At 38.0% G+C, this 27,552-nt stretch overlaps 1 protein-coding gene across 2 annotated transcripts in view; it reads left to right on the top strand.

The window, feature by feature from the left end:
• LOC124621901 (ubiquitin carboxyl-terminal hydrolase 46) overlaps positions 1-27,552 on the top strand; it is a 90,210-nt gene that overhangs the window by 46,840 nt on the left and 15,818 nt on the right. The window contains exons 5-7 of one of the 2 annotated variants that reach the window (XM_047147396.1): positions 4,584-4,720; positions 4,807-4,962; positions 22,761-22,898. In XM_047147396.1, the coding sequence (XP_047003352.1) occupies positions 4,584-4,720; positions 4,807-4,962; positions 22,761-22,898 (431 nt within the window). Of the gene's footprint in view, positions 1-4,580; positions 4,721-4,806; positions 4,963-22,760; positions 22,899-27,552 lie in introns of both variants that reach the window. The other variant, XM_047147395.1, reaches the window with a different exon arrangement.

Genomic DNA, 27,552 nt, shown 5'->3' with positions numbered 1-27,552 from the left:
CGTACCTATGATTTCAGCTTCGGTGCTTTCTATCAACTCTTGAAGTTTCGTTACTTTACCAATGCAGCTTCGACAGTTTACAATTACAATACCAATTACTGCTTGGTCCCCGCATGTCCTGACTTTGCCCCGCACCCTTTGAGGCTGCTGCCCTTTCTGTACTTGCCCGAGGCCATCTAACCTAAAAAACCACCCAGTCCACACCACACAACCCCTGCTACCCGTGTAGCCACCTGCTGTGTGTAGTGGACTTGTAGTGGACTTCTGACCTATCAAGCGGAACCTGAAACCCCACCACCCTGTGGCGCAAGTCGAGGAATTTGCAGCCCACACAGTCGCAGAACCATCTCAGCCTCTTGATTCAGACCCTCCACTCGGCCTGTACCAAAGGTCCGCAGTCAGTCCTGTCGACGATGCTACAGATGGTTCTGCTTTCATCCCGCTAGCGAGACTGGCAGTCTTCACCAAACCAGATAGCCGCCGGAAGCCAGAGAGGATTTCCTCTGATCCATAGTGACATACATCATTAGTGCCGACATGAGCGACCACCTGCAGATGGGTGCATCCTGTGCCCTTCATGGCATCCGGGAGGATCCTTTACACATCTGGAATGACTCCCCCCTCCCAGTTTGCACACGGAGTGCACATTGGTTTTCTTCCTCTCCCTTGCAGCCATATCCCCAAGGGGCCCCCATTACGTGCCTGACGTTGGAGCTCCCAACTACTAGTAAGCCCACACTCTGCGACTGCCCGGATCTTGCAGACTGAGGGGCAACCTCTGGAACAGGACAAGCAGCCATGTCCAGCCGAAGATCAGTATCAGCCAGAGACAGAGCCTGAAACTGGTTCGCCAGACAAACTGGAGAGGCCTTCTGTTCAGCCCTCCGGAATGTCTTTCTCCCCCTGCCACACCTCGAGACGACCTCCCACTCTACCATGGGTAAGGAGTCAGCCTCATTATGGGCAGTATCCCATGCAGCCACAGCTGTAGTCCAATCGGGGGATGCGTGGGACGAGCTGGCCGTCCCCAACAAACCCCCTTCCGAACCCCCACAGTGATGCCCATTGGCAACAGCCTCAAGCTGTGTGACCGAAGCCAACACTGCCTGAAGCTGGGAGTGAAGGGATGCCGACTCAGCCTGCATCAGAACACAGCAGTCACAGTCCCTATCCATGCTAAATACTGTTGTGCAAAGAACGTCTGAACTAATCTACAGAGAGCACAAACAATTCGACACAAAATTTAAACAGTTATTAAAATACAAGACTGCCTATTAAATGCAGTAATGCTGCTATTTCCCCACTGCTCACACACTACTCGGCGGCAGAAAGCTAACTGTTATGTCAGTAATGTACAAAGACTATTTGAAAGAAATAAACAAATGACAGACGACTATGTGACTTTACACGTCACAGATATTAAAATGCAAATACGAAACTACACAATGATTCGATGGATTTAACTAAACAAGTGCGTTAAGAACACTCGAACAAATTTTCAACTTGACTACTACACTTATATGAACGCTAAATAAGCCACTTGCTGCTACTTGCGCACTGCTGACACACTGCTCAGCGGCAGAAGGCTAACCCTCACAAACAGAGCAAGAGAAAAAGTCTTCTGTGAGTCTCCATGCAAGCAATAATTTATCTTGTCTCTGGTCCTTATGCAGAATGTACATTGGTGACGGTAGAATGTGATTCTGCAGTCGGCTTCAAATGCTAGTTCTCTAAATTTTCTCTCTAAATTTTCTCAGCTGTGGTTCACAAAAAGGTCATTGTCTTTCCTCAAGAGATTTTTATTCAATATCACAAAGCATCTCCATAATACTCATGTGATGATTAAAGCTACTGGTAACAAATCTAGCAGCCCACCTCTAAATTGTTCCAATGCCATTCTTTAATCCAACCTGGTGGCGGGCGATTCCAAACACTCGAGTAGTACTTGAGAATGGGTCGCACTAGTGTTCCAAGTGTGTTCTTGTTTATAGATGAGCTAAACTTTTTTTAAATTCTCTTGCTAAACGAAAATCAAAATCAACCATTTGCCTCCCTACTACTTACCTTACTTGCTTATTCCATTTCATATTACTTTGCAGTGTTATTCCTGGACATCTAATCGCTGTGATGGGCTTGAGCAGCACACTACGAAGGCTGTATTCGAACACTATGGGACTGCTTTTCCTACTCATCTGTGCATTAAATTAATGTTTTGTACTTTTAGAGCAAGCTGCCATTAATCACACCAACTATAAATTTTGTCATCATCTTGCATCATCTTACAGTCACTAAATGACACAACCTTCTCATACACCACTGCATTGTCATCAAACAGTCAATGATTGCTGCTCGTGCTGTCTGTCAGCTTATTTATGTTTATAGGAAATATGAGTGGTCCTATCACACTTCTGTGGGTGACACTGCTGATGAAACCCTCGTCTTTGGTGAACACTAGCCATTGAGGGCAACATATTGGCTTCTATTACTTAAGAAGAAATCTTCAAGCAACTTGCATATCTGGGAACCTAACCCATACTGCTCGTACCTTCACTAACAGTCTGCAGCAGGACACTGTGTCAAACTCTTCCGGAAATCTAGAAATAAGGAATCTGCCTTTTATCTTTTATCCATGTTTTCCAGGGCATTCTACTACAGGTGTCTTTGTACACAGTTAAGATATTAGAAAGTAACAATAATAATACAGAGGTGAAAGCCAAACAATAAAGCTGTCTGCCTCATATGAAATGCTAAATACAAGAGAGCATAATCCAGAAGTCTGTGTCTGTAGGTAGATGCTGGAGGCAGCTACATGGCCTTTCTTCCAAACCTCCCTGTTGGTTATCCAAGGATCACCTCTCAGCTATCCCTTCTCTGCTGATTAACACCTATCCCCTTGAGCTCTTGTTATTCATACAGCCTTTTCTCCTTTCTGCAAAGGTCTCTTTAATCTTAGTATATGTGACCTGTATAGTTACACTGCCAGTATTATTTTTAGATGTCTGTATTCCCATTTGCCTCCTTCGTTTGTTGTTTTTTTTCTCTTAATCAGTTAAGTTTAATATCTTACGTGTTAGCCAAAGAAAGTAAGAAAAGCCTTTTTTAATTTTTTACATTACAGTATAGAAAATGAATAGATATAATTTACATTATCAACCATCCAAGACTGAGTATATGGGTAATGTCTAGAAGCCATTTGAAAAAAAAATCTGTTCGACCAAGTGTTTTTCTTTAGTTGTTCATTTGTTGTTCACTCTTTCATTTCTCAAAGCTACCCATTCATCTTCTGCTGCATTTCTTTCGAATATTTCAGTGTCTTCTGGCCTAATGATCCCTCTGAGACTCGAAAATGTCTGTCTTTGTTAATTTTCTAAGTTCCATCACCTTAATTTCTTACTGTTCTAAAATTTCTGCACTATTAATCTGCATATAAGAAGTAATAAATTGTGGCCAAGTCCTAATCACATTCTGTATATGTTTTCCATATATGCAGGTTCCATCTACTATAAACAAGTATCACTCATAACCACTGACAGATCTTTTGCGCAAATCTTGTGCGGCTGATCCCAGCAGAGGTTCGAGTCCTCCCTCGGGCATGGGGGTGTGTGTTTGTCCTTGAATAATTTAGGTTAAGTTGTGTGTACACTTAGGGAGTGATGACCTTAGCAGTTAAGTCCCATAAGATTTCACACACATTTGAAAATTTATTTTGCACAAATCTAAAGTAAATCCTGCGAGTTGCAACATAATAATTTCTACTGAACAAATGCAAAGCAAAACTATTTTCTCTCTCAGAACACATGTTATATACAGTGTAGCTATTGGTTTCCTACTTAGTCCTGTACTATCTGAAATCTTCATGGAAGTTTCTCACATCTTTTCTTACAAAAAGAGGAATTCTGTTGCAAAATAAGATACTGGATCGGTTGTGTGCTTGATAGTCTGTGTTTATGGACTGGTATCATTGACAATTAGATACATTCCTACAACATTTGCTCTCCTTAGCTCACAATGGAGCTTCTTGGATGCTCATCTCTCTAAATTTTGATGACCTAAATAGATACATTAGCCCAAACAAACACTTTTTTAGCATTTACAGAAAAACAGCTACCAGTACTGTAGTCCTTGCAAGCTCCCAGCACCCAAAAAGTCATAAGCATACAGCTTACCATTCTACGATGCATCACATCATATAAGTTCCTAAATTAGGAATGGAGAATGAGAAGAAACGCAAGGATAAAAAATACATTAAGTAAAAATGATCATGACGTATAAAGACATCGTTAGCATGAGACACAATGGATTCAGCAGCTTTATTCAAATTGATTACCGTCATCAGGAGCGGGACCGAACTTGGAGGGGCACTGTTTAGGGGAGGGAGATGGGGGGAGGGGGGGGGGGGGGGGAGTGGCCCATGTGGTTGATAATCCACTGTTAGCATTAAAGGGAAAAGGCTGTAAGTAACAATTGCTTAAACACTGTTAGCCAGGGTGTAGCTGACATATAATAGAATACATTCAGATACCTCCTGTGACTGTATATTCACAGGAATATAAAGATCAATTTTTGTGATTGATTTTCAGCAGAGCGTCACCAGAGTAGTAACAAGCCAAAGACAGGAGGAAATGGAGAGACACCTTCATCTCAGCAGGAACCAACTTGGGTTCATGAAATTTTCCAAGGTATTCTTACAAGTGAAACAAGATGTTTAAACTGTGAAACAGTGAGTTTCTTCCATGTACTTTGTTGTGAACAGATAAATCTTAATCAATGTTACCACATTTTTAATAACTCCTATTTTTCTTGCAGGTCAGCAGTAAAGATGAAGACTTTTTTGATCTTCAGGTTGATGTGGATCAGAACACCAGTATAACTCATTGTCTTAAGTGTTTTAGTAACACTGAAACGTTATGTAGTGATAACAAATTCAAATGTGATAATTGCAGTAGCTATCAAGAAGCTCAGGTAATGACTCAAAGGCATGCAAGTAAAGTTATTGTTTTAGAATTATTTAAAAAATACTTGCCTATACAAGTCTCACACATTATTTTCTCAGTTGTCCAAAGCTCACCCTGTAGTCCCCTCCCTCATAAAAAGAATCTAACCACTTGCTGCATGTTAAGGTTTCTCTCAAAGTGCAAGACATGATAGTATTGCCCATTGTTGAGAAAACCATTTTAAATAATTATCCTTGGCTATGCAATAACTGCTTATCCTCTAAGCACTTGTTGTCTGTAGTTGGTTACTGTATCATTCACAGGAATCTGTCCTTTCACAGACCTAAACCTTTGTTTCAATTTGGAATTAATTTTACCTTGTACAAGAAGAAATAATTACTGGTCATTATTCATAATTGTTTTCCTATAACTCTGTGTAACTGACTTCATAACTGAGCAATGATTTTGATGGCTGCGACATGTACTCACGTGAAACTGCAATCTAATGCTGATTTTTCACTCTTTCTCTGGAGTCCATTTAATAAAACAGTCAAGGATAGGTATTATTGTTAGATTCGGCATTTCATGATTGTTGTACAATGGAATACAGTAAAAAGTAACTTCAGTATACTTACATTTCTTCTCCTATTATGTTGTCTAAAAATGGATGTTATACAGATGTTAACTTCATCACAGGATTAGATTTCTCCCTATATGTCTTCACACATTATGTGCCTCTTTTTTTCTGTTGTTTGATATGTTATTTTAACTGTGGGTTTTTCTGTGTTGCAGTCTAAACTTTTTTGACATTCTTGTAAGAGTCACTGTTCTCCATTATCCTCTTTATAAACATTGTTATTATGGTGCTCCTTTTTCTGCCAATTTGTACAGCAGAAAATTGTTGTTATTAATTATGCCAGACGCATTCAATTTTTTTTATTTCCAACAGTATCATCAATGACCTAATATAACAGTCTACAAGGGGAACTAAGTTACACATTATTATGGCAAGCCAAGTAAATTTTATTGAATCCTGCACTATACTTCAGAGTGACAGAGATACATGGCACTATTTTGCAGTGTAGTCACAAGTACCTGTAAAAAAAAAACGGTTGGAACATTCTGCCAAGTGTTCAGTTCCTCAACAATAGAAATCCATCCTCAGTCAGGGAGACATTCAAGAACTGCTGTGAACATGCTTATTGTTGGAAAAATTGTGACTGCTACGAATGGGTTCCTCATTTATCATGATACTGCCATCTGTCGTTGATTTCATCACCCTTCTCCTGATCAGCATCATCCGCGTCTGTGTGACCTTTGTCAAATTGTTGGCACCATCTCACTATGGTTGGACATGACATTGGATTGGGTCCATATACCACCAGATCCGTCAGATCATCGAACTTAGTGCTGTCAGGCTTGGCTACTACTTGGATGGGTGACCATCCAGGTCTGTCAGGTGCTGTTGGCAATCAGGGTGCACTCAACCCTTGTGAGGCCAATTGAGGAGCTACTTGGTTGAGAAGTAGTGGTTCTGGTCACTAAAACTGACAACGGCAGAGAGAGCGGTGTGCTCACCACATGCCTCTCCATATCCGCATTCAGTGACATCTATCAGCAGAGAATGAAACTGCAGTCAGTCCGGGCGGTCGGTCAGTCGGTAGGTCAGTCTGTCCTTCATGGCCTTCAGAGGCCAGTTCAACTGGCGTTTAGTTTCTGCATGCATTTTAGACATTTTTTCCCACAAGAACTTTACTGTGCCACTTAGTTGGTCTTTAGAGTACATTTCCAGATACCACACCATTTCACTCCCACCTGTGATGGACCTGTTAATCGTACCGCAGCAGAAATTTCTACAGAAAACTCGGGACATGTACTCTCTTCGGACAATGTGTCACTCTTGTTGAGCAATGGCGTTAGCGTGAGACAGATTGTGTAAATTACTTTTTGAAGTCTCCTTGTTCATGCGTGCATCTGTCTGTAGATATTTTCCAATACTGTTTTATACAATGTGTTCTGGGAGGAATGGTCAGTATTTAGGGATATTACAGGAACAATAATTTGAAGAAAAAAAACTTCAAATGAATGTATGTCATGTTCCAAATTGTTTTAGAGATATGACATTCAATGTACATTTTTACTTATTTTCTGTAATATTCAGTAGACTGTAATGCTTACACGTGTACAACAGTAAGCATTGCAACATGCATTTTACAAAGTATCAGTTGAAAAATAGGAACTTTTAACACTTTCACCATTAAGCAGTATCATACATGTAGCATTGCAACTGATGTACAGTTGACGACAAATGTTCGAATATCTCAACACCAACTTCAGAGCATCTGTACACTCTTGGGAGAATATGTTGTGTTGGTTGTCTAATTGCTTCTGCCTGTTCCGTAATGAGGGCAACTGTCTGTGATGCGACCAAGTACTTGATCGTTCACCTCGGACTTCCATCCAACTCCCTAATAGTAAAAAAAATTCTAATGCTGTAAGGCCTGGTGACCTTGATGGCCAGTTAATTGTACTACCATGATCAATCCAGCAATTAGGATAACTGTGGTTGTGATGTTCCATCACATTTCTGGTAAAATGTGTTCTATCACCAAAACCATTTAAAATAAGGCATATTCCCATATGAACGTTTTGATTTAGATGAGCATTCCTGCCATTTCCTCAAAGATTGACCATTCCTCCTGGTACACATTGCAGATTTGTTACATTTTGAGGTTAATAAAGTACATATCAGCCCAAATCCCCAACTTTTCACTGCAAACAAAATTTAATCATTCATTCAGTCATTTTTCATAAAGCTCATAAACTTTCAGGTACATGGAATGAGTCAGTGTGTGCATTAGTGAAAGGCAAGGAAGTCTTAGAAATGTCTTCTCAATACTACAATAAGCTATCACCAAACACTGAAGGCCTCTGTGATGGAGGAGTTGTCTGATGATGTGATTCAGGAAGAAGTGGGAGTCAAAACAGCAGACATAGGGGGTTACATGTTAGCCAGAGTTTAATAGAGCTTTGCAAAACTTGTGATGAAATAAGGCAGACGGGATAGATAACACTCCTTTGAATTTCTGAAATCATTAGGGAAAGTGACTATTCAAGCTGATGTGTGTAGAATATGTCTGGATACATATCTGTGGGGAATTATGTTGCATGTGAATTCCACCATTTACCTGCTTCACTGAGAACACTGATAGATATGCTAGTGGACACTTTATTAGACCACTACATGTTAAAAGAAACTTGCACATTATACTGCACTCAGTGCTACACGATACACAGCGAACAGACACAACATACACGTGGCACACAGAACATAACAATGCAAGGCAAAGACGCTGTTATACATCATCATATAAAAGGTCATGGCTAACAGACATCAGACATTTGTGAATGCTTTGATTAAACTCAACAGCCTCACTTCAAAATGTTCAAGTGACCCTCTTAAAAATACTTAGACCCATACAATCTGTGAAGTCTTTCTTAATCCTTTTTTCGTTGTGTCTGCTAGCATATCATTTGTCTGTAAGTAAAATGTTACAACTGTGTTGGATACTGTTTCCTTTAAAAAATTATGTTTTATATCAATATGCTTGGACCTTTTATGATATGAATAATCAACAGACAAATTTAAAGTGCACTAATTATCATTAAACAAAGTGATACATTTGTTATAGCTTATCAGTTCATGCAGTAAACTTCTTAAATAAATGGTCTCTCAACAAGCCTCAGAAAGAGCCATATACTCAGTCTCTGTGCTAAAGAGAGCAACGGTTTTCTGCTTAGCACTCTGCCATGAAATTACAGGATCTCACAAGTTTATAAGAAAACCAGTTTATGATTTCCAGACTAAGGAACAGTTTGCCCAATCTGCATCTCATAATTCTAAATCTCCTTTTGTAAGCTTCAGTCAGTAATTCTTTTAGTGCATTTCCTATGCTTGTCAGAATATGAATTATTAAACTGGTTTGAATAGATCACACTGAAAGAAAAATGTTAAATACAGAAAAATACATTATGGTACCTAATACATCATCAGCCTTATTTCTTTTTCACTTAGAAAATGAAGTTTAGTTTTAATGAGAGTTTTTACAGTTTCATGTTATGACATATTGGACATTCCCATCAGCTGACCAGTGTACATTTCTTGACTTAAAGCCAACACTCCATTGATTTCCATCCGTAAACCAATTTTTAGCTATTCCTAACTCCTTTAGTTCAAATTCCAAATTTAGCTTATGTTTTAAGAATTCAGTGTCACGTGTGTCGTTTGAAGGAAAAAAAAAATTTACAGAAATTGTCTACACAGAAAGCTATCATGGTAACTAAGCCTTTGTCCTTATGTTTTGAAAACAAGAAAGGTTCTAGTCTAGACCATTTGTAACCTCAACAATTTGTAACATTGCTTACTCTTATAGAGTTCACAGAGTGTTTCAACCCATACATGGCCCTTTATAACTTCAAAACTTTTCCATTATCGTTACAAAGATTAAAAACCTTCAGCTTGCTTTAGAAAAATTTTCTCTTTGAGAATACAGTTTAAAAAAGATGCCCTCACATGAAGATATTGATGTTTAAATTTAGTACAGCAATTAAAGCTATTAGAAGTCTTACTACAGGAGAAAGTAATTTCATTGTAATCAATTCCAGGTTTCTCAGTGTTTCTTCTAGCCAATAACTTGACATGGTTCTTCACTTTACCTTCGCTGTTGACTTTCATTTGGAACAACTATTTACACTTCACAACATTAGCACTTTCTGGAAGATTTACCATGTCCCAGGTGGTGTCGTTTTGCTTGAAGCTCTTCTTCCATAGCACATTCCCATACTTGTACATCAGGCCTGGGAGGGTTTCCTCCACTGTTGTTGGGTCCTCTATTTGATGAGAAGTTTCAGCAGGAAAATGTCTCGTAGTCATCAGATCTTCTTCACTTTATCTTCTTGTGATAAAAGTTTTTGACTCTTAGTATCTTCCTTTGATGTAACTGAAGTCTTCTAAACATCATGTGAGTCTTCTCTTGATGTAGGATCAGACTTCTGCTTTACTTCATCTTCCTGCACCATGATTTTTTATTTTAATTTCTTCATCTTAACATTTTCTGTTATAGTCACACATTTCTGCTTATCACTACATCATTCGTCTCTGAATCAATGTGTGGTGTTACTATATCCCACAAAGATAATTTCTTTGCCTTATTATCCCATTTTGTTATCGTAACTTTCGTAATATGCATGATGACCTTGATTCCAATTATTTTGAGATGTCTAATGTGTGGTTTCGTGCCAGTTCACAGTTCATAAGATGTGTTTTGCTCCCTAAACTTGAACACGTCAACCTATCCATGAGAATATACCTCAGTATTAACAGTTTAAGCCTAAAATCTTTTATAATTTTACTATCAGATAGTACGCACTCACCTTTTGGCACAGTTCTGTTCAACCTTCATGCTGAACCTTTCTGTTCTAGTGTACAATGAGACACTTCTTTCAGTTCACTGTGATAACCGTTCAGCAGATTTCTTTACTGTTATCTGTTCTCAATGTTTTCATGTTCATTTCTTGCTAATTTTCTGACATTTTTAAATATTCTTGAAATTTTTCACAAGTATCATCCTTGTCTTTAGAGTACACAAATCCATTCGGCTGTACTCATCTTCCAAAATGAGAAAATATTGTGCATTTAAATGACCTAGTTTTCTATGTCAGTCAGATGCAGTAACTATTCCCGAAACAATACATAACCTGTCAATGTTGAGTTTATAAGCACCATTTAACAGATTTGCAGTTGCAGCTAACTGTTTATCCCTGTTAAAAATATTACAGTGATCATTACTAAATTGAACTGAGTTCCCTTGTTCAATCAGTATGCTTACAGATTGTTGTTATTTTGCAGCGCACACATTCCTGCTGTAATAGCATAGAAAGGCCTTCCAATAAATGATGTTAAAATCAACTTCTGCAGAGCGCAACACTAGAATTTGTGTGATTCATTCCCACAATTTTGTGCATACTCTCCATACTCTTCATCCAACTTTTATTTGCTTTGAGATGCACATCAGCTCCAGAATCAACATACCTGTCACTTCCGTTAAAAGAATCATTTAAAGGCGCTTCATTGAAGGCATTTGAGGTTCTGCTTTGTCAGATATCATTAACGTCACTGTTAGCACACTTATAAAATATTCTGACTTTATGCACTTTCAGAAAATAACTTTATCCTTGTTAGGGAAGTCAAACAACAGTTCCAGTCTCTTCCTCAAGTCCACTGTTGATTTTACTTCTCTTGCATGTACATGGAAGGATGCATCAATAGTAAAAATTATTTTTACTTTGGCCTTGAATCTTCTTTTTCAGCTTCTGAGACATATTTGGCCAATCCTTTGAGAATAAGCACATTCTCAATTGCAAAAGCCCCATTTCAATAGTTGTTGCATCTTTGGCACACTAATCAAACTAACTGTTATCATTTTTGTAGAGTAAAACAATTCTTCTTTTGAACAATGGTATCCTAAGTTTGAAATAATGACATGTTATTCCAAGTCTGTTAACCGTTTTAACATCCAGTTACCTGGATATGTGGGCCTATAACCTGTTCAGAGTTCTGCATTACAGCAAGAGACAATGGTCACACACATAGTTCAGTACAACTGATAACTTAAAAGAAACAACATACTTCTTAAAAGAAACAATAGTCTTGTTATTAATGTAATTTATATTACAGGTGATAAATTCCTTTATTTTGTAGAATGGATGGGCAACTAACCAGTCATGCAGTGCTTGTTTGAATGCTTGTTCTGGTAAACCTTGTACAGACTGTGGGAGCTTGTTACACAATTTGCACCCCACCACTGAAACTAATAAATTATACTCCACTCAGTGCTACAAGATATACAGCAGAGAGACATCACACACTCACACCACACGGAACACAAGAAAACAAGTCAAAGACATACGAAAGATCATGGCTCACAGAGACCATGGACATTCATTTGAATGCTTTGATTAAACTCTACCATCAGATTTCCAGAAAAATATCATTGCACAATCCCAAATGTTATGAGACCAGATATATATGAGAACGGTTGGACACTCAGCTTAATGGCTCATGCATCCATGTTGCTGACAAGCATAATATACAAAACAGTAGTAAGGAAAATAAGGTTTTATTAGATATAATCGGTTTGACTTTTAGAAAGGTAAGGGCAGCAGACAGGCAGTTCTGACATTGTGATTGATAATGGAAGCAAGACATAAAGAAGAATTGAGACATGTCCGTAAGATTTGTTGACCTGAAAAAGCGTTTGACAATGTAAACTGGTGCAAGATGTTCAAAATTATGTAAAAAGGAGTAAGTTATAGGGAAAGGTGGGAAATATACAATATGAACAAGAATGAAGAGGGAATAATAAGAATGGAAGACCAAAAACTATATGCTCAAATTAAAAAGGGTGTAAGACAGGGATGTAGTCTTTTGCCCTTACTGTTCAATCCATACATCAAAGAAGCAATGATCGAAATAGAAGAAAGATTCAAGATTATGATTAAAATTCAAGATGGAAGGGTGTCAATGAAAAGATTTGCTGATAACTTTGCTAATCTCACTGTAAGTGGAGAAGAAATACAGGACTTATTGAATGGAATAAACACTCCAACGAGTACAGAATATGAACTGAGTGTAAACCAAAGAAAGCTGAAAGTAATGAGGAGTACCAATAGCAGAAATGATATTAGCAATAAACTTGTCAAAACTGGGAACCAAGAAGCAGACAAAGTTAAGGAATTTCACTGTCTAGGAAGCAAAATAACACAAGATGTAGGAAACAGAGGGCCAAAAAGCAGATTAGCAGAGATGAGAGCATTTCTGTCCAAGAGAAGTCGGCTCGCACAAACATCAGCGTTAAACTGAGGAAGATATTTCTAAGGATGTACATTTGGAGCACAGCATTTTGTGTATTGTGACGAAACTGGTAAAGAAGAGAATCAAAGCGATTGAGGTGTGGTGCTACAGAAGAAATGTTGAAAGTTATGTGGACTGATAAAGTAAGGAATGAAACAATGGAAACTTATGTTGGAATATTAACAATATTAGGAAAAGTATAGGTTGCTAGTTACGTAAAGATGATCCATTGAGTTGCAGGCACACAATGAAAAAACTTTCACACATTATAGCTTTCGGCCAAAGCCTTCTTCAGCATAGGAACGTGCGGGCAGTTGTGCGTCCACACCAGGGTTGGCAGAAGTTCTGGAAATTGCAGAATATCAGGGAATTTCAAACATGTCAAGGAAACTTGGAGGCTGGAAAAATGTCATTTTTGTCTCGGTAGATGAAATGGTTTGTTTACTGAGATGTCATGCATCATTGCTGGCTTGGGTACACATGCACTAGTTCGCTACTGTGAAAGTGTGTGTGCTCTTGTTTTCTGGCAAAGGCTATGGCCAAAAATTTAATTTGTGAGAGTGTGATTGTCTTTTCTATGTGCCTGTCTGCAGTTCAGTGGTCATCTTGATGGTGAGTTGCTACCTTTTCTCGGTAGTATTGATTCTCAGAGTATTCGTGCAAGTTATCTGTTGCTTGGATTAAGCACTGTAGTCTCATTTCATCACCGTGGTGTCTGTGACATAAATAGTTGGCCACACAACATGCGAGAGGACTTCCATGGTGCGCCAAAACTGCAGGCCATTTCTGTGGGTATCTCTAATGGATTGGGCCTGCCAGTCTGAAGCCCATTGTTTCCCAGTGATGTGCAGGCCCTGCCCCTCGGATCTAGTCTCACCAATCTCCCCGCAGTCCAGGTCTGTTTATGTGTTGTGTAATGAGGCAGATTTTCATAAAGGTCCCACGACTACGGTGCTCCTCATCAGGCCAGAGGCCACGAGCAATGGATTTCAGGAATTTTTACTGTCTCACTGCAAGTACATTGTACAGTGCAGCATTCTATAGACATTTTATTTATTCTAGTACATTTTGGCACTTTGAAAGTGATCCATAAATTAGAAAGTAGTATGATAAGAAGAAGAAAATAGTGGCAGATACACGATGAGTAGGTCTTCGCCAATATCTTGATTATATCATTTACCCCATCCCACATTCCAGCAGGCCAGGTGTATCCATATCATACGATTTATGAAGGCTGGGCAGGAGAAGTTATTCGTTGATGGAATTATGGAATTAATAATGTATTTAAATTCATGTTGTACCCATATGGCTTACCAGGAGTCGGTAAATCATCATTGATAGAAACTTTGATAGATTATGATAATATACCAGAGTATGTGTTCTGTCTGACTCCTGGTGAATTTACATTTCATAAAGTTATTTTATTTGAAGGATTCTCATGGGATAGATGGAAAATGTATAGCCCAGAGCTTAAGAGGTTGTTTGAAAGAAAGTCATTTTCTATAAATGTTAAATTTGAGTCACATCGCATGCAGTACTGTAGCTAACTACGTCAGATAGTACTTAAAGTGTAGTCAGAAAATCCTGCCATAATTTTTGAATAATTGCTAATGGCTACAGTTATGAAAAACTTCTTACTAGGTTTAATCTGCTTCATAGAATCTCCTCTATGCTCCTCTGGAGAAATGTCTCCCAACACCCAACAGTGTAGGGGCGACAGGATGAAAATTTTGTAAGTCCAGATTTTGATGTTAGTACTTAAGATTTTTGCTCACAAGTTTAGAAGTACAGAAATCCCTCCTCTTTTTGTCAACTTATGTTTTTACTCATCCTTGAGATTTCACTTGTATGGATATCAGGGAATTTTACTTTGGAAACTTATGGCAACCCTGTGCACGTGCGTGTGCACACACCCATGCATACGCACGCAAAAAGCAAGCAGACACACACCTCATGTACACCTGACAACTACCACCAGCAGCTCTGACTGGAATTCCAGTCATGGTACCGACCATGTGTGCATAGGTGTGCTTGCTTGTGTGAATGTGTGTGTTTTGTTTCCTGAAGAAGGCTTTGGCCGTAAGCTATGATGTGTAACAGGCTTTTTGTTGTGCCTTACTGCAACTCAGCGGGTCACCTTTACAGTGAGTGGTCATCTATCCTTTTCTTAATATTGTTTAAGTATGAAATGTGGTGGTTCCCTGTAGAATGGGCAAACAAAGGAACATATGGAAAATATTGACAAGAAGAAGGAACAAGCTGGTAGGACATGTTAAGACATCAGGGAGTAACTTACATGGTGCTAGAGGGAGCTGTACAGAGTGAAAACTGTAGGGGAAGACAAATAATTGAGGACGCAAGGCACAAGTGCTACTCTGAGATGAAGAGGTTGATGCAGGAGAGGAATTCATGGCAGGCCCCATCAATCCCTTTAGAAGACTGAGGACTGAAAACAAGAGGAGGAGGAGGAAAAGAATAACTGCTGAACACTATACATTCTTATGCTGTCAGAATTCAATCAAGGAAATTAGAAAGAAAGCTTAAAGTTGCTGTCTGCTCAGAAATACTGTAGAGCTGCTTGTGGAGCATACTTCCCTATTTGGTCCATACTAACACTAAACATTTGTCCCATTTGTGAGGAGGCTATTGAATGCACAAGAGTGAAATTTGTACCAGACATTAAGTATCTGCTGTGCACTATACTAAACCTAAATATTATTTTTGAGCTGCAGCTTTTTATTTTATTTTTTTTTTCCAAAAAATTTAGAAAACGAAAGGATCCAAAATTTTGCCGTATTTTTCTTAATTTACAATTTTATTTAGAAGAAAATAACACAAAATTTTACCTTTTTTTTTTTTTTTTTTTTTTTGAGGTTCCATAGCTGAAGATGGTAGTTATCTAGATACATACTAAATTTTATTGAATTGTCTTGAATAGTTCTTCAGAAAAAGGGTCTTTCCTAGTAAAAAAGTTATATCAGGGAAGTCACTTTTAAAGATAATGAGCTGCGCTTGAACACTTACAGATGATTAAAAGCAGTTTTATCCGTATGTTTTGTCTTCTTCTGCCTCTTGTCGCCTCCAACTTTTGTTTATGACATCTAGCTGATTGTCTTGCTTTTTTTTTTTAGCATCTTGCACTCTACAGTTGTCACAATGGTGAAGACCTGAACCATATTCTTCCCAGGAATAATTCCTAATTTTTGTAGTACCCAAGATTTGGCAATATTTTCACAGTTATGTGTGAGAACAGAATCGTGAACTCTGCATACCTACAAATGTCTGCATACCTACAAACACAGTTTTTGGTAGACCCAAATCAAGCTGTTGAAACACTCATTTGGATTTTGGGTTTGCCCATGAAAACTCTTCTTTGGTAGCTCAGACCTTGCCAAATCTCTGAATATGGGCTTTATAGTACTAAGTACAGCTGCTGGAAGACTATGCTTATGCAAATAAGATTCTCCAGTCAATCCTGCCCTGTTAAGCTTGCAGCACCATGATGTATCACCTTTTGGGCGGAACGATGGGCATGGGCTTTCATCTGTAGCAGAATTATAAAAAATATTGCCCACACATCATTCTTTGTAGCCTTCATATTGTCCTTTCTCTGTCTCATTGCCTGTCCATAATATATATGGAGATTTTCTGTTTCATTCTTAGTCAAACAACCTTGTCATGTCAGCAGTTTACCACCATGTAATATTTTACCTTTAAGGTCGACAATTAGTTTCCTAAATCTGGCCCACAAATGTTTTTGTAGATGGCTGACACATTCCGTTTTGGTAATCTCCATGTGGGTGTGTTGGACCTTCCATCGAGCTACGGTCCCCCTTGAAGATGTCTCCCGCAGTCGGAGACGAAACGTTAGGAATCGACACAGAATTCATCAACCGGCCATGGCATAACAGCCCGGATAATTATAATGGACATGATATTTCCGGCCGTGAAAGTTTACATGTTAGTAACAGAAACAAACTTCCTAAGATGAAACGTATGAAACAGTGGAGCGTCGTAATGGCACTGTTACAGATTAGCCACACATTTCACAACTAAAAGACAAGTGAGAAGGAAAGGTTAACATCAGAACTTACTGTCCCAGCAAATCCGAGCATGACACAGACACAATAAAATAAAATAAAATAAAATAAAATAAATGTCCATAAATCCAATTTTTCAGGAAAAGCGCTTGGAGAGTAAATGAGCAAGATCTGAAAGTTTCAAATTCCATAAAAAATTACATTTTTTATCTATACCATGTATTGGTCCCATTAATACTTACTTAATTAGAGTGGTATTTTTCAAAGAATATGTCTACCAACATCTGTAAATGGTGTGTTGATATACAGCCCATTACAACCATTCGTATAGCATTACAATGCACACTGCGCCATGCTATGAAATTAACAGAGCTTTTCAATATATATTCAGATAATTTGTAGAAATAGTTGCTAATGAGATATGTTTTTTTAATTTTCTTTCAAATTGGTAGGGATTCTCAAATTCTTGCTATATGTTACATGGGAGCTTGTTGAATTGTAATGTGACTGTGTAAATAAAAGTTCAAACAATGGAAAGTCCATCTTCTACATGATTCCAAAATCCAGATACCTAATAATCCTGGACACCTCAAAGTAGTTGGTTATTGTGCCCCACTGAAATAATTTTGGCCCTCATGGACCAATACCTCCAAGCAATAGCCCAAACTCTAGCCTCCCACACAAAAGGCGCCAACCACTTTCTTCACCAACTTTCCACCATCCCCACCCCTTTACCTCCTGGATCCCTATTTGTCATTGTTGATGTCACTTCCCTATGCACAAGCATCCCTCATGACCATGGTCTTGCACTGTTGAACAGTTCCTCTCCCAACGTCCTTCAGACTCCAAACTCAATACATCATACCTCGTACACCTTACTAACTTTATCCTAACTCACAGCTATGTTGCCTTTGAAGGTAAGGTATACAAACGAATCCACGGCACAGCCACGGATACCCACATGACACTGTCCAATGCCAACTTGTTATGGACCATCTAGAGGAAAGCTTCCCAGCCTCCCAAAACCTCAAACACCTGGTCTGTTTCAGGTTCATTCATAATATCTTCCTTATGTAGGTTCAAGGCAAAGGCGTCCTATCTTCATTCTTTCATAACCTCAACACCTTCTCTCCTATCCGCTTCACCTGGTCCGGTCCTCCTCAACCCATTGTGCCACCTTCCTGACATTGATCACCTCCTCCTCTCGTCCATACCTCTGTCCACATTAAATGTACCAACAGTAACTGTGTTTCTACAGCTGTCATCCCTTTCACACCAGAAAATTTGTCCCATACATCCTAGCCACCCAGGGATGCTGTATCCGCAGTGACAAGAACTCCCTTGCACAATATTCCGAAGGTCTCACAAAGGCCTTCACAACAGGCACTATCCCCAAGACCTAGCCTGATTTAAAGAAAAATACCTATTCCAGTTGTGTCACAGGCTTATCCTACCCCATCAGAGGCAAGGCCACCTGTGAAAGAGCAGCCATGTCATATACCAGCTTTGCTGCAATCATTGCATAGGTGTATATCTATTGGTTTGACTACCAACCAACTGTCCACCAGAATGAATGGTCCCTGCCAAACTGTGGCCAAGAGCACAACATGCATCTGAACATAAAATGCTCGATTTCAATGGCTACTTCACAACACAGGCCATCTGGATTCTCCTATCCGTGTCTGAAGTATGCAGATGGAGGTTTCCTTACAACACATTCTCCATTCCCAAAATTATTCCAGCCTCAACCTACAATAACTTATTGTTCCCATACCCTGCACTCAACAGTTTCTGCCGCCCTCTGTTCTATCACCTCCTCCCTATTCACTCCCCTCAATGTCATAATGTGCCACGCTCTGCCATTGCATCCATCAGTTTTTCCCCTTCTCTGTTCCTCTCCTTTCCCACACCCCACACTCCTTTTCCATCCCCCAGAGCATCCTAATGCTGCAGCTGATAGCCTTGTCACATTCCATGTAGCCCTTGCACGCTCCGCCAGGTAATAATCTACATACCCCACTGTCCCTACCTCTTCTCCGCCCCACTACAGACTGCTGCTTTCATTCAATGAAACTTGGATTCTGGCGGGAGCTGGTGGAGATATCGGTCATGTGTGCTTCCTTGTGTGAATGTGTGTTTTCTTTTTTCAAGAAGGATACCGCCGAAAGCTAAATGTATAACAGCCTTTTTGTTGTGCCTGTCTGTGACTCAATGTCTCGTGTCAGTTCAGCTGAAACCGACTTTTGTCATCAGCAACAAAAATCATTAAGGAGTATGTGTAATGGAAAATGGGTATAAGCATTTGGAGACCTGTAAAAAGGTGTCTACTAGATGTGCAGTTGTCTACTTCACACAATATTCTTATTGCTTGCTTCTTCTGGATAAAGACTTTCTTCACTTAGGGTGCAGTGCCCTTTTTGAAAATACAGTATTGGACAGGATAGTTACTGTAAATGGATTCAAAAAGATATATTAATATAGCAACATGGAAATACAGAAAAATCCCATACAGATAACTGTTCAGTACGTTGAAACACGATGTTCAAAATAGACAGACAGACAGACAGACATAAAGAAATTTTCAGCACAAATTGTGCTGTTTAACAAAAATTGTAGTATGAAGCTATAACTACAGTCCACAAATGAAAAACTAGCAAACTTATGTAATAGACTATTTTAATAATTATAGTTAGTTAACTGTATGTGTAATATAATTGCAGGTCACTGATGAATTTTGGATATAAAAAATGAAACACATTTTGAATAAATCACATTTTTCAGTTGCTCAACTCAGGATCAAAAAGGTAAAATCATTCTTGGAACCTAGTTTTTATGAGTTAGTAGTCATTTGGTACATTCTGAATAATACTGAACTGTTCATCTGTCATATTTATGCATCATACAACAATCCTTTAATTAAGGTAGTAGTTATCTACTTATAATGCTTCAGTTGTCAAAATCTAAATGAAAGTTAAAATTGTGAAGGAAAGAAACTTGTCAGACGTTGCTCCATGTAAATTATTTTGCAATCTCCTTAACTATACACCATTTCTTAGTGGAATAATGTGCATTATTTGTGTTAACTGCTTCTTATTTTGATACAATCTTAACAAATAATGTAATACCATATAATACTTTAGCACCTATCTCTCTGTTGTTAGTTCATAAGGAGATAAGTGTGTGTGTGTGTGTGTGTGTGTGTGTGTGTGTGTGTGTGTGTGTGTGTGTTTCTTTTAACAATGCAAAGAAAAGTGACATATTTGTGTAGTTGAGAGAGTCCTTATCTACAATGTCTTCTTTCTCCACATGTCACTGGAGAAGTGCTGCAACAAAGAAATGAAAATTGCAGGAGCTCTAGCTCTGCTGTAGAATAGATGTATTGAGGCGAGGAGGGGGAAATGAATTGTTCATACATTTTTAGGTACAGTGACAAGTTGGTATGTGAAATGTGCTCTTAACTTCCAATTACCACTGTGCGGAATCATTGGAAGTTAGATGCTCAAGCTGCAGTGAGTCAATAGATACGGAATACTGTAGGATTCAGTCAGTTCTGTGCTCTTAACTTCCAATTACCACTGTGCGGAATCATTGGAAGTTAGATGCTCAAGCTGCAGTGAGTCAATAGATACGGAATACTGTAGGATTCAGTCAGTTGATCAGTGCTTTATAGCTGCTAAGCAAAAAGTTTACCCAACAAAATTGAATTTTTGACAGCTTATGGAACAAGAAACAGTGTAGATTGGTTGAGTGACAGGCAGACACAGTGAAAAAGATTACTAAACTTTTAGATTTTGGTCCTCAAATTAAACATTGTGCAATATGAGTTTAGCTTTTTTGTTTTGTATCATTGGCATTTGATGTACTTACCATGTGCCCAGTCCTGCATTACATCAGCAGTACATTTGATGATTAAAACAAATTTGTTAGTACATACGTAGTACAAAGTAGTCGACAACAAATCATTACACATCATAGTACTATACAACAAACTTAACTGTTTTACGTTATTGAAGAAAGAGATGAAGAATAGCACAAAAACACTATTTTTGAGTGATACTGTGTCATTATCTTCTGGTAGTACAGTGGATTTCAAAAGGTAAAGATTAAGCAATACGTAGAATTGGCACTCTCACGTGATGCAGTCATATGGTACAGTAATTCTCCATTATTATTATTGTTATTATTATTATTATTATTATTATTATTATTATTATTATTTCTTGATGAGAGGAGTGTGGTGACATTGTTGGAAAAATTGGTATTTTAATTCAGTCTCTTTCTGAGTTACTTGATGATCACTGTACCACTCGCATGAAAGTAATGTGTGATAAGGTTAACCTGTTGATGCTGTCATAGTAACAAGTTGGGTAGTCTCTAGCACCTGTTCTGGTGAGATGACTGCGGAAGTTCCTGTGATGAATGATGTGTTCCTATACCAAATTCATTTCTTTTCCCTTTTTTAACCTACAAAATTAATTTGAATAAATATCTTTGTTACATAAGGAAGGTCTCTTTTACTCTGTAAGTTTCCTCAGTGGAATCAGATAACATAAGCTATAACGTATTGATTTGTAGTGATACACATGAACTGTAGAGAAATATCAGTGACAAAGAAATAGAACTTATTTCATAATCATCTGCCTATCTGATAACTATCATCAAAGTTGATGAATAGTGAACCTTTGCATAAAGATAATCTTTGCATTAGAGCAGAGCAGTGATTTTTAGTTACCATAGAGCTTTGTTCATATGGAATAATTATTGATACACTTTTAACTTCAGATAATTTATCTGTATCAGGTTCTGAATGTATGATAGTATCTGCATGAAAGACAGAAATAAAATACTGATTTTCTAGAAGCTGTGAAAAGTAGATACAGATTAAGGCCATTCTTTCTACATTTAACATTCAGTAGCCCACTTTCAAATGAGTCCACTGTGGATCGGCAGTACAGTTACAACAATTCCTAACGGCAGACTCATTTTGTAGATAAAAACACTTTTCGCTTGCAAACAGGAAGGGTTTTAAGAAAACTAAAGCAGTGAGACAGACAAGAAGCTTACATTGCGGTGGTGTAGATCAGGGGTGTCCAGCCTTTTAGCTTACCTGGGCCACATTGGAAGAAGACAAGTATTTTTGGGCTGCACTCAATATACTTAACACTAACAATAACCACTAGAAAAAAAAGAAAATAAAGTGTGATGGAACAATGAGAGAATTGCATTGTGTGGCAAGGTTTTCAAATTGACTTTATTCAAATTATCATAACTGTAAATAGAAGCCTTTTTTTCACTGATCTGTGATAGATACTCACTTCTTGGGCCACATTATTTGCTTTGGGCTGTGTGCGGCCCACACGCATCAGTTGGACACCCATTGTGTACAAAGTAAATATAATGCATTTCTATTAAGATATCAGGAGCGTGAGTGAAATTTATATACTTACAGCCAACAGTATAATATCCTGAAGAAGAAAGTGTGTCAAAATTTGCATTACATGCTAAAATTAATTGTATGCACACAATATCAGCATTGATCTAAATTGATGTGTAGTATGCATTAAATAAACAATATATCTGGGAATAAAATTATAGCGATAGGACAATACCTCATTGTGTATGTGTTGCTGAAGACTTGATTAGTTTTATGTGTGTGTAACATCTTATTTTTAATGTATGGACATAATTTTTAGTGCACAGTTACATATCTAGCATCATGAATTCTTGCAAAATATGGAGTCAGAAAAATTGTGTCTTTACAAATGTGACTGTTGTTGTTTGATTCTTTTCTAAATGTCTTTTCCTTTTAGTCGTGAAAATTATTTTCCAACACTGAAATTCCATAAGCTGTAATCACTGTTTTCTTAATTGCAGAAACGAATGCGTGTTAAGAAGTTACCAATGATATTGGCTCTTCATCTCAAAAGATTCAAATATATGGAGCAATATAACAGGCACATAAAGGTTTCTCACAGAGTTGTGTTCCCTCTTGAACTACGGTTATTTAATACGGTAAGGACTTAGATGCTGTCAAAATGACAGTCATAAAAAACATTCATTTGTTCATTTCAGTGGTAGTCTTTCAGACAAAAAGTGATGGACTTATTAATTTTGTAAGATTTAAAAATATAATTAATGTGACATAAAAAGAATTTTTCTTTTTAAAAAACTGATGGTTTCACAAATTACGCTTATATGAATAAATTTTCTACTTGCAATCATTTACCGTGATGTCTATTGTTGATTGTCATCAGTAATTGCAGTATTAACACTTTTCCGTGTGCACATCTCGTACAAATGTATTCGCTTGGTGCCGGCAGCACTAATTCATATTACTTGGCTTTTCACCGGCCATTCTTGACATTATTGGGAGACTATAAATTGTTAAGTTTTACTAATCTCATCGTTAGTTCTCATAAGTTCTCAAATCTCTTCCTCTACTTTCATGAAATGTCGAAGATATACTTACGTAAATAAATACAAAGTTTATTTGTTTCATATATTTGTTTGTTTGCATTGTCTTTGGTACTTAGTATTTCTCTTTCATATGATATGCAGCAAAACAGTCTCAAAGACGTAACACAACTCCACAAGACTTAAACATTAAGTTTGTTGTTGTTCTTTTTTTGTTTTTGGAATATACATGGCAGTTTCTTCTTTTCCGTTTATTCGTTTCGGAAATAGGTATTAGTTGGTGTTGGTTGATGTGACTGGGAAGTTTGTCAACCGGTTGATGTGACTGGGAAGTCTTGTTGAGTGTATACACTGTCTTAACACAGTCTTCCAGAAAAAAATAAAAAATGGAATTGACAGAGATCAAATTGAACTAAAAATGAAATCCATTATTATTTGTTCATACAATAAAGAAGTAATACAAGATTTGACAATCATAAGCCATTTTCAAATTGAAAGTGACTTTAGACTTGGAAGACATGTAGAAAAAATAGTGCGAAAATTAGAAAGAAACCGACTCATCACCCAAGAGTTTATAAATGTAGATTGAGAGTATTTGTCTAAGAATTAGGACATAAGCCAGATAAAAGCAAGATTATACAGACATGGAAAAAAGGGCAATTACTTAACATAAGTATCAACCCAAACAAAAAGTAATTGTTGTTAAAAAAACAATAGGAAAGAAAATAAGAAAATTTCAAATGGAATGAGATAGTTCTTAAAGAGAAGACATGAATCTCAACCAAACAATAATAGGAACAAGGCAGAACTAGCCAAGTTAAACGAAACTATTTGGAAGGAAATGTCTTCAGAAGAATGTGAGAAGGTACAATGAAAATCTGACTAAAGGAACAATTTTTAAAAAAATGAGAGTGTAAAGGAAACTAAATGGAAATTTATGCTGGTAAACTTCAACATTTTGTCTGTTGGGATGGCACAATCAACAAGAGTAGAGAAAAAATTGTAGGAGCATTGAGAGATTTCGTGAAATGTCCATATAGTTCATGCAACCAAGTGAACAGAAGGTAGGTGGATCAGTGAAGTTCTTTCCTGGACTCAATAAAATAAGAAAGGGCTGAGACAAAGCCCTGGTGGAAATAGCTAGATGATAATAGAAAATGTTCAGAAGTAAAACTGAATGCATTCATCTGAGACCCATAATGCCTGAAGAGTCTAGCAGAGGTGTCTTACCCAGCAATGGATGGTGATAATGATAATAATAATTGTAGAAGATCCTGAAGTATTAGTGTAAATCCCAAAACATGTGGCAGAAAGTCTGCGAGTTTGAAGAAAGTCGGCTAAAGCCCAAAAATAACAATAGTCAGATCTTTGGGATGAACACATTTGTATAGCGAAAGGCTAGGCTAATGAAAATGGAAACAGCGTATTTGAGAAAGCAGATAAGAAACTTGACCAATATAGGAATTGACACTGCACTGCATGTGGCTTTGTTGAGGCAAGACTCAGTATCAAGCAATGGAAAATATGGGATTGGATAACAATATGAATTGAGATATACTGTTACCACATATATGAGGTTTTGAACAGTGGGCAGGCAAATTAAGTGGACTGTTAGATACCTCTAGCTTTCGGACAAGGTCTTCTGTGGACACAAACCTGTGACTGCGTCTTTCTGCTGAGCAACAAACTCTCCGCCAGATATAACTGAAAACCTTAGAGAATTTCAGTTGGTTACTTATCTTCCCAATCATATTGTCATTATTGGAGGAGACTTTAGTCATCCAACAACTGATTTGGAATAATTACAGGTTTGTAAGTGATGAATGTGCAAGATATTCTGTAAGTGACGTCAAAGACTCTCATGGATGACACAGACAAAACTGAAACTGATGGTAGTAAAGCAAATACCTTCTCTGAAATCAACCTAAAAAAGTGAGTTGGGAAGTCCACTGTTGTTGGAAGTATATGAAAAGTAAGAGGAGGTCCATATTGAAACAGGTATCAGTGACCATGAGGCAGTTATAGCAACAATCGTCACTAAAGTACAAACTGCAGCTGAAACAAGTGGTTAAAGTACATGTTCAATAAGCTAGATAAAGAGACAAACATGTCATCACTCAAAGATGAACTTGAAACATTTGCCTTTAGGCAGGAGCATGTAGAACAACTGTAGCTCAAGTTCAAAATAATAGTTGACTGTACACTGGATTGGTATGTACCTAGTAGAATAATTGATTGTGAGTGGAGCCCTCCATTGTAAAAAAAATTTCTTAAATAACAGTGACTGCTGCATAACAGGTGAAGCATAGGGTTATAGATACAGGTATGATAAATGAAACACATTTGTCTATCAGAAGAGCAAACTGTGAAGCCTTCAGTGACTGTTGTACAAGAATCTTATTGAAGATGTCTCATAAAACTCTAAAGAAAGTCTGACCATATGCAAAGGCTGTCAGTGGCAAGAAAATTAGTGTCCAGGTACTTGTGGATAACACAGGGAAAAAATGAAATTGATGGTAGTAAAGCAAATGCTGAAATGCTGAATTAAGTTTTCAAATATTCATTGCAAAGGAAGGTACAGAAGTACTGCCCCAAATTACTTCTCACACCACTGCAAAGATGAGTGTTATACATGTTAGTGTCAGTAGCGTCAAAAAGAACGCTAATAGAAGTGATAATGATAATTACCATCCTGTCTGTTTTATATCAATTTGTTTTAGAGTCCTAGAACAGATTTTGAGTTTAAAAGAACAGAATGATCTTGATGCCAAACCAGCATGGATTACAAAAATAAGTCATTTCAAAATGAAAGTAGTGCTTTTCTTGTATGACATCCTAAAAGCCATGGATCAAGGCAGTTGGCTGGATGCAGTATTTCTTGACTACAAAAAAAAGTATTTGGTAGACCAATTACTTCAACAAAAGTACAGTTATATGGGTTATAAAACAAAATTATTGACTGGATAGAAGATTTCATGGCAGGGATCATCAACAGAAGTAGAAGTAACTTCCAGCGTGCTCCAGGGAAGTGTGTTGAGACCCTTGTTACTCACATTGTATGTTAATGACTTGGCATACTATTTTATTAGTACCTTCATACATTTTGTAGATGATGCAGTTATCTGTGATGAAGTATTACATGTAAAACAGCCTGCACAAATACCCAGTTGGATGTTAAGTTTCCAAAATGATACAAAGATTGGTAACTGTATTTAAATTTTCAGAAATATAAAATTGTACACTTCACAGAATTGTAAAATAGTAACATCAAACAGCAATAATATCAATGATTCACTAACAGACATGTGGGTGTAACAGTTAGGGGTATGAAATCATCACATACGAGGTGCATTCAAGTTCTAAGGCCTCCGATTTTTTTTCTAATTAACTACTCACCCGAAATCGATGAAACTGGCATTACTTCTCGACATAATCGCCCTGCAGACGTACACATTTTTCACAACACTGACGCCATGATTCCATGGCAGCGGCGAAGGCTTCTTCAGGAGTTTGTTTTGACCACTGGAAAATCGCTGAGGCAATAGCAGCACGGCTGGTGAATGTGCGGCCACGGAGAGTGTCTTTCATTGTTGGAAAAAGCCAAAAGTCACTAGGAGCCAGGTCAGGTGAGTAGGGAGCATGAGGAATCACTTCAAAGTTGTTATCACGAAGAAACTGTTGCGTAACATTAGCTCGATGTGCGGGTGCGTTGTCTTGGTGAAACAGCACACGCGCAGCCCTTCCCGGACGTTTTTGTTGCAGTGCAGGAAGGAATTTGTTCTTCAAAACATTTTCGTAGGATGCACCTGTTACTGTAGTGCCCTTTGGAACGCATTGGGTAAGGATTATGCCCTCGCTGTCCCAGAACATGGACACCATCATTTTTTCAGCACTGGCGGTTACCCGAAATTTTTTTGGTGGCGGTGAATCTGTGTGCTTCCATTGAGCTGACTGGCACTTTGTTTCTGGATTGAAAAATGGCATCCAAGTCTCATCCATTGTCACAACCGACGAAAAGAAAGTCCCATTCATGCTCTCGTTGCGCGTCAACATTGCTTGGCAACATGCCACACGGGCAGCCATGTGGTCGTCCGTCAGCATTCGTGGCACCCACCTGGATGACACTTTTCACATTTTCAGGTCGTCATGCAGGATTGTGTGCACAGAACCCACAGAAATGCCAGCTGTGGAGGCGATCTGTTCGACAGTCATTCGGCGATCCCCCAAAGCAATTCTCTCGACTTTCACGATC

This window comes from Schistocerca americana, chromosome 7, assembly GCF_021461395.2.
Source record: "Schistocerca americana isolate TAMUIC-IGC-003095 chromosome 7, iqSchAmer2.1, whole genome shotgun sequence".
NCBI classification, from domain to species: Eukaryota; Metazoa; Arthropoda; class Insecta; order Orthoptera; family Acrididae; genus Schistocerca; species Schistocerca americana.
The sequence above is the reverse complement of the archived record's forward strand: the minus strand, read 5'-3'. Positions and strand labels throughout refer to the sequence as shown.